A 10,852-nucleotide genomic window follows, 5' to 3' on the forward strand; every position below is an offset into this window, starting at 1 on the left:
GCCCGCACTTCCGGCCCTCTCCGGAAGCGCTGTGGGCGCGGCGGGGAGGCCGCCATGCCGCTCTCCGCGCAGCCGCCCGCCAGCGGCGAGCCGTACGTGCTGACCGCCAGCCTGGACAACGCCCGCCACCTCTCCAGCCTCCTCAGGGCCGTCCACTTCCAGGACCACGCCACCTGCTTCGCCACGGCCAACGGCATCAGGGTGACGGTGGAGGACGCCAAATGCATCCAGGCCAACGCCTTCATCCAGGTGGGGGCTGCGCCCCCCGCCCGGGCCCGGCTGCTGCTGGCGAGGCAGCCCCTCCCCGGCGTTAGCGGTGAGGAGGGGCCGGTACCGCTGTTAGAGACCTTAGAATGGCCCCGGTTACGTGGTGGAGGAGGTGTACAGCGAGTTTAGCCGCGGAGGAGGGGAAACTGCTGAAATCGCGGCATAGCTGCGGGAGCTGACGTGAAGGAAGTGCTGTGATGAGGCTGTGGTCGTTTATGAGATGCCCATGCTATTGAGAGGCCGAGCTCAGTGCCTGGTTTGTTCATGCATGCCTGCTTGTGTGATGAGCTTGCACCCTTGTTTAATGTGTTGGCACCTGCTAAGCCCATTGCTCCTTCTGACCATACCGTTCTTAGATGCATGAGCAAGTTCATAAAGTATCTATCTTTAAGTATTTTTATTATGTTTTATTCCAAAGGCAAAAAGGTGAACGTAAGTCAACTCTGAAAGAGCGTATAATTCACAGACACTCATCTACAGCGTATCAGCTGGGCTAAGCTGAGAGCTTCCCACCACAGGGCAAGAGTGTGTGCTTCATCACAAGTCCGGAGCTGTGGTCTGCCCCTTTCGCTCCCTGATTCTGCCTGTGCTGAACTTTGTCCAAACAGGGTGCTTGAGAGGTTACGCATAGACAGAGGATCTCAGCTACACTGAACTGTCCATATAGGCAGCTTTAAATAGCAATTTAAATTCTTTTTTCTTAACTTGCATTTAATGTAAGATCAAAAGCAGCCTTGCTCGCTTCTCTGCTACTTCTTTCGTAGCTGTCACTGCTGGCTTTGCTTCATTTTAATTTTTTAAGGTGCACTTTTAAATTTTTCTTTTAATAATGGTTTACTTTCTGAGTGGTTTTTTGTTTGTTTTTATTTAATGCATATCCAAGTTGCAAATGCTTTGTTCATAAGAACAGGCGTCATGCTGCTTCCTGTTTTTGAAAATATGTGTGATACTGTGGATATAACTGGAAGGGGCGAGGGATATTTTATGGTAGTAACTTGAACCCAACTTTACCTTTCTTCTGTCCTTTAGAGTCTGTGTATTTGCTATCTGTGAAACTGCAGCCTGAGCTCTAGGTGAAAGGAGAGAGGCCTGAGTCTCCCTGTTCTCACATCTCCCCTTGCTTTCTCCTGCTCCTTGCTGCACAGTCCTTTACACTGGTGCTGTATTTGTTTAGTTATCTTTCTGCTGTTTGAGTGAGTTAAGCTGGCTCATGTGGCCAGCATGTGCTCGTGGAAGTTAAGCAGTGGGCACATGTGGGCAGGAGCAGAGGAACAGTGACTGGAGGTTCCTTTGAGAGTGTTGAGCTGTTAAGTATAGTATAGAATAGTTCCAGTTGGAAAGGACGTACAATAATCCTGACTGTCAGGCAGTCCGACTGCCTGACCACTTCAGGGCGGACCACAAGTTAAAGCAAGTCATTAAGGGCATTGTCCAGATGCCTCTGAAACACTGACAGGCTTGGGGCATTGACTACCTCTTTAGGAAGCCTGTTCCAGTGTTTGCCCACCCTCTTGGTAAAGAAATGCTTCCTAATGTCCAGTCTGAACCTCCTCTGACGCGCCTTGGAACCGTTCCCAGGCGTCCTGTCACTGGATACCAGGGAGAAGAGACCAGCACCTCCGTCTCCACTTCCCCTCCTCAGGAAGCTGTAGAGAGCAATGAGGTCGCCCCTCAGCCCCCTTCCCTCCAAACTAGACAAGCCCAGAGTCCTCAGCCGCTCCTCATAGGACATGTCTTCTAGCCCTTTCACCAGCTTTGTTGCCCTCCTCTGAACGCTTTCAAGGACCTTCACATCCTTCTTAAATTGTGGGGCTCAGAACTGCACACAGTGGTTGCAGTGATGCCAATGCTGAATATAGCGGGATAATCACCTCTTTTGACTGGCTGCTTATGCTGTGTTTGATGTATCCCGGGATGTGGTTTGCTCTCTTGGCTGCCAGTAAAAACCTGTAACTGCTTTTTCAAAAGCAGCTCAATAAAGAAAAAATATCTTTATTTCTGAGATATTCTGTTCCTACAGTTACCAGAAAGCAATTAGTGCCCAGTGGGAAATAGGGGGTAGCCTGGAGTAGTTTACCCCCATCAGACTAGTCAAAGGCGTGTTTCAGCACATTTGAATGTGGTGAACTCACTATTCTGTTCTGTTCTGTTCTTACATATTTTTATGACTTGAAATGTTTACTCATGCTCCAAGTGAAGGAAAGTAAGTAATGTTTCTGGAGAAGGGTGACACTTGCATTGTATAGCTCCCTGAATGTTTCCAGCTCCAGCAGGCAGCTTTCAGCTTTAACATTTGTAGCTTGTTTTTAAACTATAAAAGACAAGTGTTTATGTTTTCATGCCTATGCCATGCTACTTTGTTTCAACTGTGATCTGATTTTATTTTACTACTTTTGAGGATGAAGACCTGTTTTTCTTTCATCAATATTGTGTTACGTGTAGAAATCACTTTGTATTGCACTGATCCCTGAAAGTGAAAGTGCTGAATTTAAGGAAATAAGTGTAAACTGTAAAATAATTGCAGAAACTCCCCTCTTTTCATTTCTCTCCTTTCTCTTACAGGCAGAAATTTTTCAGGAATTTGCTGTCCAGGAGGAATCGGTGACGTTCCGGATTAATTTGTCTGTTCTTCTTGACTGCTTGACCATTTTTGGTACCAGTTCTTTGCCAGGTATGGTGCATATTTGCCTTGACAGTGTATGTGTATCACGTGCAATCATACAGTGAAACCTGTACTTAGCTATAGGGAGATTTCCAGTCATGGCAAAACTTCTGACTTCCTCACCTTAAGTCTTTCTGAGCGTGGCAGCTATCGCTGTTAAGCAGGATCCATCCTGTTACTTAAGCTAATTACTGTGCTGTGATAACAGTTAACGGAGAGAAGAAATGAGCTGATGGGTGTGAGCCTAGCCAGTGTGTGAGGGACCGCTGCAGCAGGATAGGCTAAAAGAGGCTGATTCAGTTTGGAAGATGGAATAAAGATATATGTCTGTGTGACGCTATTGGGGGAACTGAGAAACAGAGGAGTCTTCCTGTGAAGGTAATGTTTCCTAGATCTGTGTAAGGCACAAAAGAACCGCTTGTTTTGGGAAAGCACCCTTTTGTGGCATGAGGTCCAGTGAACAGCCCCAGCTTGTACCCTTGCTCTGGTTTGGGGTTGAAGATCTCAAATAGTTTCTGTAATCTTGATAAGAAAACAGGTCAAGTAATTTGTTCAGGCATCTCTGGCAAGTTGTGTGATGTTCAGGCTGGAATTCTGACTCTGAGGGCAGTGCAGTACCCTGGGACAGATGCATGCTGTGACTGCATTTCCTGTCCATCTGTTTTCAGTCCAGGGCCCAGATCATCCACATCACACAAATGCTGATTTGTTCCCAAGTGCCCTTCACTTAAGGGAAAAACTTGGGCACAGCTGGCAGAATAGTTCCTCTGCAGCCCATTCAGGGTAGTCAGTATGGGTGTAGAGAGCGCCAAGGTTCCCTCTACTAGGAACGGTGCTTCACACTGTCACATGTTTTTAAGTGGCCATCAGGGCAGGTGCACAAACCCTCAGTATCAGGCTAAAAAACTAGCACTTGGGCAAGGTGGGGCAGCCTCTTATCAGAGCTGTCACCTTGAGCTGAAAAAGCACGAAAGCTGTCAGTACGTCTTAAGGCCACAAGGGATACACATTGCGCTTACAAGGGACTCAGGCTGACTCATTGCTGTGAACCGTAGCAGAAATCAGCACACTGAGAGACAGTATAGATGTAGCTTGGAATTTGTCTTGCTAACAAAAAATTTTGTATCAACTCAATAATAAATGTGATCTCTTTTCCAGTATTTCTGTGGCTTGTGCAACGCTGGAACATCCAGCTACCTCAGAAACATTAACAAGCATATGCATGAATTAGGAAGTGTTCTGGTGCAGATTTACTGGGCTTGAAGAAGCCTGCAGGGGTTCCAGGTAGCACCATTGGTTTGCTGTGCTCCTGCTCCCAATGCAATAGGTGTTATGTGGCACCTTCTGTTCCTTCCCTTCTTCAGGCTACACCCGCATCTATTTTGTGAGCATTATCTCCAGCTTGCAGATAAGGTACTGAGGAATGATACGCATACCTAAGGTCTCACAAGGAATCTGCGGCTGGATTGGTAGCACTTCAGGTGCTGTAAGAGCACTTTAGATCTTGCTTACCCAGTGTGTGAATTACAAAAATCAAGCAGACTGTATTACTGAACCTGTTTATAGTCTTTTCAGTGACAGAGGTGCATGGGAAGCTGCCTTCACAATTATGTACACAAATATTAAATTACATTCAATAAATTACATTCATTAAATTACATTCATTTAAACAAAAAAAACCCAGGTCTTAGCAAAGTTTTTCTCCTATAGGTTAATTTTTTTTTTTTACTTGATGATTGTTCAAAAAATATTTTCACAAGCAAAAATAACTACAAGTTAGCATGACTGTATGGTTGCTACAGGATGCACTGTGTACTCACGTGGAGTAGAGTGATACCATGACAGTTTTTTTGGGCAGTTTTACCATTTCAGTTGTGTGTTGAATTCCACGTTCCTCTGCTGCTTCTGTTGTGACTCTGACCTAAAGACCTAATTCAACTGTACTAAACAGCACTCTGATTTTGGGAAACCAAACATTCAGATCATGGTTACCTAGCAAAAGGAGGATGTGACCGTAATGCAAGCCAAGCTGCATTAACTTCAGTTTGGGTTGCATAAGTTACAAGAGCAGTAAAAAAAGACAGCGTGAGCCAGAGAGCCCCTCAGGACCATGGAGGATTTTCCAATTCCACAAAACTATTTGTAGCATATCCAGCTTCATTGTCACAGCTAGCGTTACCTGTTTGGTACGTGACACAAGTTGGATTTGAACTTACATACAAATCATTTCATTTTGCTGCATAACCATTAGCACTTCATAGGGTGTCTAGGAGGCTGCACTAAGCATGCTACATCAGTGTATCGGAGGCTGGACCAAACATGCAAAATCAAATTGATCTCTGACCCATATGCCAGTAAAATGTGAATTTTCTAAAGTGATTAGATGTGCTAGCTAGCTCTCTGAAGAATGTATATTTCATTCTCTTTTTCAGGAACATCAACGGCCCTTAGGATGTGTTACCGTGGTTACGGTTATCCCTTGATGCTGTTCTTGGAAGAAGGAGGAGTAGTGACAGTGTGCAAAATTAACACTCAAGAACCTGATGAGTTGTTAGACTTTGATTTCTGCAGTACAAAGGTGGTGAATAAAATTATCCTGCAGTCAGAGGGGCTACGAGAAGCATTTGCTGAACTGGATATGACCAGTGAAGTTCTGCAGATTACCATGTCTCCAGATAAACCCTACTTCAGGTACTGGAAACTATGCTTTCAACTCAAATGTTTGTGCTTGGCCTCTGTTGGCAAGGAGTTGGCTAGAAGTTTTCAGGGTGAAGAGGAGGGACCTATTTTAGAATATTGCTTTAATTTAAGGAGAATTGTAGTGAGTCTAGCAAATCACAATATGTAATCTAATTAACATAGCAATGAATATATTGACAACCTGGTAAATGTGACAATGATATGGACAGTTTAGCATTTTGAATTAAATAAAGCAAAACAAACAATAGTGTTTTGTAAAACAGCCATTGGGATATGCAAGATGACTGATTCTGACAAATTTTTAGAGAGCTGTGATCAGGTATTTTGAGATGGTACCTTTTGTCTTCCAGGTTATCCACTTTTGGAAATGCAGGAAGTGCACATCTGGACTACCCTAGGGACTCTGATTTGATGGAAGCATTCCACTGTAACCAGACCCAGACAAACAGGTTAGGAAGTCTGTGATCAGTGCCCTCTGTGGCAGGTCATGCATTCGTGCTGGAAAGGTTAAGAACTGTTTTTACCTTACTGTAACATTTATTTCACTAGTACGGGGAAAAAAAATACTTCCCATATGATAAAAGTCTGTCTGTGATCAAAAGCTAAGTGATAACAATGTCTGTCCGATGTTATCAGGAAAAGATCAAATTAGTACGTTGCTAATTGTTTTTTAATTATTCTGTGGCTATAATTGGGAGTCATGTTTCAGCTTCTCTCTGCACAATTTATTTTTTTCAGATGAGTTTTTTTTTCCCCCCCTGCAGGTACAAGATTTCTTTGCTTAAACCATCTACAAAGGCACTGGCTTTATCTTGTAAAGTGTCCATTCGAACAGATGCTCAAGGATTTCTTTCACTGCAGTACATGATTAGGAATGAAGATGGACAGATATGTTTTGTGGAATACTATTGTTGCCCTGATGAGGATATTACTGAAGCAGAACTGTAGGTGTATGTTTTGGCATCTGTATTATATTTCTGGATATATAAAATACTATATTTTTTTATAAAACTGGATGAAAGCTGTAAAGATTGATAGGCTTGATATTGTCAATTTTTTTAACTTTGGAATTAGAAATACAAAGACTTCCTTTTTATTCCCTTGCAAACATTTCTTAGCCTTGACTCAAAAAACTGAAGCTGAAAAACCAAAAAGGGGAGTTGATCTCCGATAGCCACTGATTCCACCACAGATGTTAAAGTGGTGTTTGTGTAATACGTTGCTGCTTTTTACAGTGTTCTTCAAGAATTTTTGTTTGTGTTTTGTTTTTTGTCTTTGGCTTGTTCTAAGCAATTAGAGAAGGGAAAATCTGAGTACTAGCTGTATCTTAGCCAGTTAACTTTCAATGACTTAAAAATAAAACCAAATTTGTCTTGAAAGAGGGATGACATCTTCAAACTGATTTCTTAATAGCAGCAGGTGGTTTCTTTCTGGCAAATGCTGACTTGTTTTGCTGGTGAAGCCACTAGGCTCCTCCTCATCTTGATTAATTCTTAATATAACTCAATTCCTTGGAATTTCATCTGATACCGATTTACCGTTTTGTCTGCAATACTGGTGTTGAATTGGTAAATTAAGATAGAAGCCAGGATTTACTTACTCGTTACTCATAGCTGTTCTGGCATAGATACAAACATTATTGTTTTGTATCTAATAATTTATTACACATCCGCAAGAATGCTGCTGCTGAAATGTTTCTGTATGTACATGTCCCCATTCCTACCCTGCTACTCTCTGCTAATGCTGTTAAGAATCATAGGAAGAGAGAAAAGTTTCATATTTGAAATTATTTGTGAAATTTGTTTACCTTCTCAATTACCTTTTTCAGCAACAGGAGGGACTTTCCTAAAGTAAAGGAATAGTCTGCCTGCGTCCCATGGAGTGGTGTATTCATATCACTGCTAAAAATAGGCCTAACCTCTCACTCTCTGAAAAGGGAGCGCGGTTTCTGGAGTTTTCTGCAGTGGCCAGCTTTGCAGAACAGTGAGGTGGGCTGTACTTAGGTCAAAAGTTGCACTTCTCCTTTCACACCTCTCCGTTGGAAGCAACCTGCTCAAAACAGGAGGTCCGCCGCACCACCCGGGCATTGAACCAGGCGCAGAGACTGCAAATCACACTGCAAGAGGCTGAAGTCTTCCTGCCTTGCTGCCGTGGGATGTGATCCACGAGTCAGCGATCTGCGGGCAGTTCCTACAGCTTTAGACTGTAGTCCTGTTTTGTTGTTTGTCAGAAGACGAGGTCCTGCTTAGGAAAACAGTATGTTCATGTGTTAACAAGTTGATTGCTCCAGGATCCAAGTCCTTTGGGTTTATTTTAAGTTTAAAATGCTTTTGTTGACTGTTTTTCACCTCTTGCTTATGTCAGCAGGAGTATACTTACACGTAGTGTCAGCAGTTCACTTTTGTTGTCTTCCCTGCAGATCATCCATTTATTGCAATAAATTTACTTTTGAAAAACAATTACAAATCTTTGAACTACAGGACTGCTAAAGATACTTAATAGTATTCTAAATTACTGTTATTTACTGTCTTCAATTTTTTTTTCAAGCTTAAGTATTCAGTATAGGTTAATTTCCTTTTGGCTTACTGTCTTAATTTCTACAGTGAAAAAAAAATATTATGGTCTCATCAGGAATTATTAATATTATCCTTGACTACTGAGTGTTAAGAATGATTTACATCATCTCTGGGTGACAGGATAAAAATGAAACAGAACACATCACTTAATGTGATTTATTTTAGAGTATCAAAGTTCCTTGTGTTGTGTTCAAGGGCATTACTGTGGCTTAACATTTGTACTCTTATATAATTGCCTACAGATGTACTATATTACTACTTAAAATAGTATTTTTAACAGTTTTGTCTATAATGTACCAACAGTAATCATGGAAATAATATCCTAGGAAGTTAGAACTCCACAAAATACCAGAAAGTAACTGTTGCATTTCATAAATAATAGCTATTACAGACATGCAGGGTTTGCGCGAGGCTTACGTCTGTACCACCCTGGACCAAGTCAGGGCCCAGACTCACAAAGGTGGGGAGGTGCTTGTGCACCTTGTGCTTTTGTGGATATCATCATAGAATAGAATCATAGAATAGTTTGGGTTGGAAGGGACCTTTAAACTAGTCCAACCCCCTGCCGCGGGCAGGGACATTTTCAACTCGATCAGGTTGCTCAGAGCCCCGTCCAACCTGACCTTGAATGTTTCCAGGGATGGGGCATCGACCACCTCTCTGGGCAACCTGTGCCAGTGTTTCACCACCCTCATTGTAAAAAATGTCTTCCTTATATCTAGTCTGAATCCACCCTCTTTTAGTTTAAAACCATTCCCCCTTGTCCTGTCACTACAGGTCCTGCTAAAAAGTTTGCCGTCATCCCTCTTATACGCTCCCTTTGAGTACAGCTAGGCCGCAGTAAGCTCACCCTGAAGCCTTCTCTTCCCTCAGCTCTTCCCAACTCTCAGCCTGTCCTCATAGGAGAGCTGTTCCATCCCCCTGATCATTTTTGTGGCCCTCCTCTGGATCCGCTCCAACAGGTCCATGTCTTTCCCGTGCTGAGGGCTCCAGAGCTGGACGCAGCACTGCAGGTGGGGTCTCACCAGAGCAGAGTAGAGGGGCAGAATCACCTCCCTCGACCTGCTGGCCACGCTGCTTTTGATGCAGCCCAGGATACGGTTGGCCTTCTGGGCTGTGAGCACACATTGTCATCTCATGTCCAGCTTTTCATCTACCAGTACCCCCAAGTCCTTCTCGGCAGGGCTGCTCTCAATCCCGTCATCCCCCAGCCTGTATCGGTACTAGGGGTTGCCCTGACCCAGGTGCAGGACCTTGCACCTGGCCTTGTTGAACCTCATGAGGTTCATACGGGCCCACTTCTCGAGCTTGTCCAGGTCCCTCTGGATGGCATCCCGTCCCTCAGGCGTGTCGACCGCACCCCTCAGCTTGGTGTCATCTGCAAACTTGCTGAGGGCTCTAATCCCATTGTGGAGTTAACAGACAGTAAGAAGTGGGCTTCAATGTCCACCACGAAGGTCATTCTATGTCATTCTATGCAAGTATCCTGGGCCTCCATGGAGAAATACACCCAAAGGAAGTCTAGAAAGATCTGAACTGCACAACAAAGAAATCCAGGAAAAGCTCCCCTTTTGTTATACCATTGAAAACCTGTCCCCACGGAGTGCAGAGAGCGGGTGGGAATTCCACTCCCTCTGGAGCGACAGCACGCAGCAGCGTTTGGTGAGTTCGGGTCAGCACATCGGAAATCCCCTGAGCCCAATCATCTGTTTTGCAGATCAAAACCCCAGTGAGCCACTGGTCAAAAGATGTTAAGCTCTGTTGGTGGCTGGGTCTTGCAGACGAGCTTGGAGGGGGTGTTGGGTTTTCTAGTCTCCTGGCGAGAGGCTGAGGGAAAGGATGATGAAAGCTTTCCATGGAGAATTTAGCAGCCTCCTACCTTTCCAGCTCAGATGGGACCGTGGGGTTGACCATAAATGAGCAAGCCAGCAGAAAGCTGGGGGCCTCAATGTATTTCCTATATTTACGGGATTTATTAGATAACAAATCTATCTGTACATATGTGTGGATTTTACCCCATAAATGCCAATAGATTGCTGCAAGGGATTTGCAGCACTAAGGGAGGCATGAAGCCACTCCACCCCGTCAGGCAGTAACTGCAGGGGGTTTGGAGCAACACCAAACTGCAGTGCCTCTGTCTGCTTGAAAACCAGACAGCTGTCCAAGGAGACAGACTCCTCTTAAGATTTCATACACAGCTCAGTGCAGTCCAGAAATCAGAGAAGCAAGCATGTAGGTGCAAAGCTGCTCCCACGAACGGCAGCAGCGCAGGCTGAGGGCCCCGGGGTGGCTCCCGGGCTACACCTGCCCGTGCAGACGCTGCATGAGATGCTCTCCAGCACGGAGAGGTTGCGGTGCTGCACAGCCGGGGTTTGCACTGCGGCAACCTCACCTTGCAAGGCGCAGGGCCACCTGCAATGAGGAATGGGCTGATCCAGAGCAGTTATTTGCAAAAACTGCTGGTTGGCCTGAGGCAACATGGCAGGGCCCATCCCAAGCAGTGTAATGATAAGGGTGGTCTCATTCTAGCATCCGAGAATATTCCCGGCCACTTTCATAGGCATAGCCTGATGAATCACCAAGAATGCGTTTCTTCTCCCCATAGTTTTAACAAAAGCTGTTTACCTCAACACAGAGAGCTGTCTCT

At 44.5% G+C, this 10,852-nt stretch overlaps 1 protein-coding gene across 2 annotated transcripts; it reads left to right on the top strand.

The window, feature by feature from the left end:
• The first annotated feature begins 7 nt into the window (after positions 1–7).
• RAD1 (RAD1 checkpoint DNA exonuclease) lies at positions 8–8,629 on the top strand. 2 transcript variants are annotated; one of them, XM_075137116.1, is made up of 6 exons: positions 8–249; positions 2,830–2,938; positions 5,362–5,620; positions 5,980–6,078; positions 6,394–6,573; positions 7,458–8,628. In XM_075137116.1, exons 1-6 carry the CDS (start codon positions 55–57, stop codon positions 7,489–7,491), a joined length of 876 nt encoding a protein of 291 aa, XP_074993217.1. In that variant the 5' UTR covers positions 8–54; the 3' UTR covers positions 7,492–8,628. The 2 variants fall into 2 exon arrangements, with proteins under 2 accessions (XP_074993217.1, XP_074993216.1); XM_075137115.1 differs by having other exon boundaries at positions 56–523; positions 7,458–8,629.
• Positions 8,630–10,852: the final 2,223 nt, after the last annotated feature.

The sequence above is a fragment of the Calonectris borealis genome, chromosome Z, assembly GCF_964195595.1.
Source record: "Calonectris borealis chromosome Z, bCalBor7.hap1.2, whole genome shotgun sequence".
NCBI classification, from domain to species: Eukaryota; Metazoa; Chordata; class Aves; order Procellariiformes; family Procellariidae; genus Calonectris; species Calonectris borealis.

Bases quoted from the DNA above. Each gene is read 5' to 3' on its own strand.
- RAD1 (XM_075137116.1), top strand. From the start codon at position 55: ATGCCGCTCTCCGCGCAGCCGCCCGCCAGCGGCGAGCCGTACGTGCTG. The intron at 6,079-6,393 runs GTTAGGAAGTCT...CCCCCCCTGCAG, and splicing joins AACCAGACCCAGACAAACAG to GTACAAGATTTCTTTGCTTA. The intron at 6,574-7,457 runs GTAGGTGTATGT...TACCTTTTTCAG, and splicing joins GATATTACTGAAGCAGAACT to CAACAGGAGGGACTTTCCTA.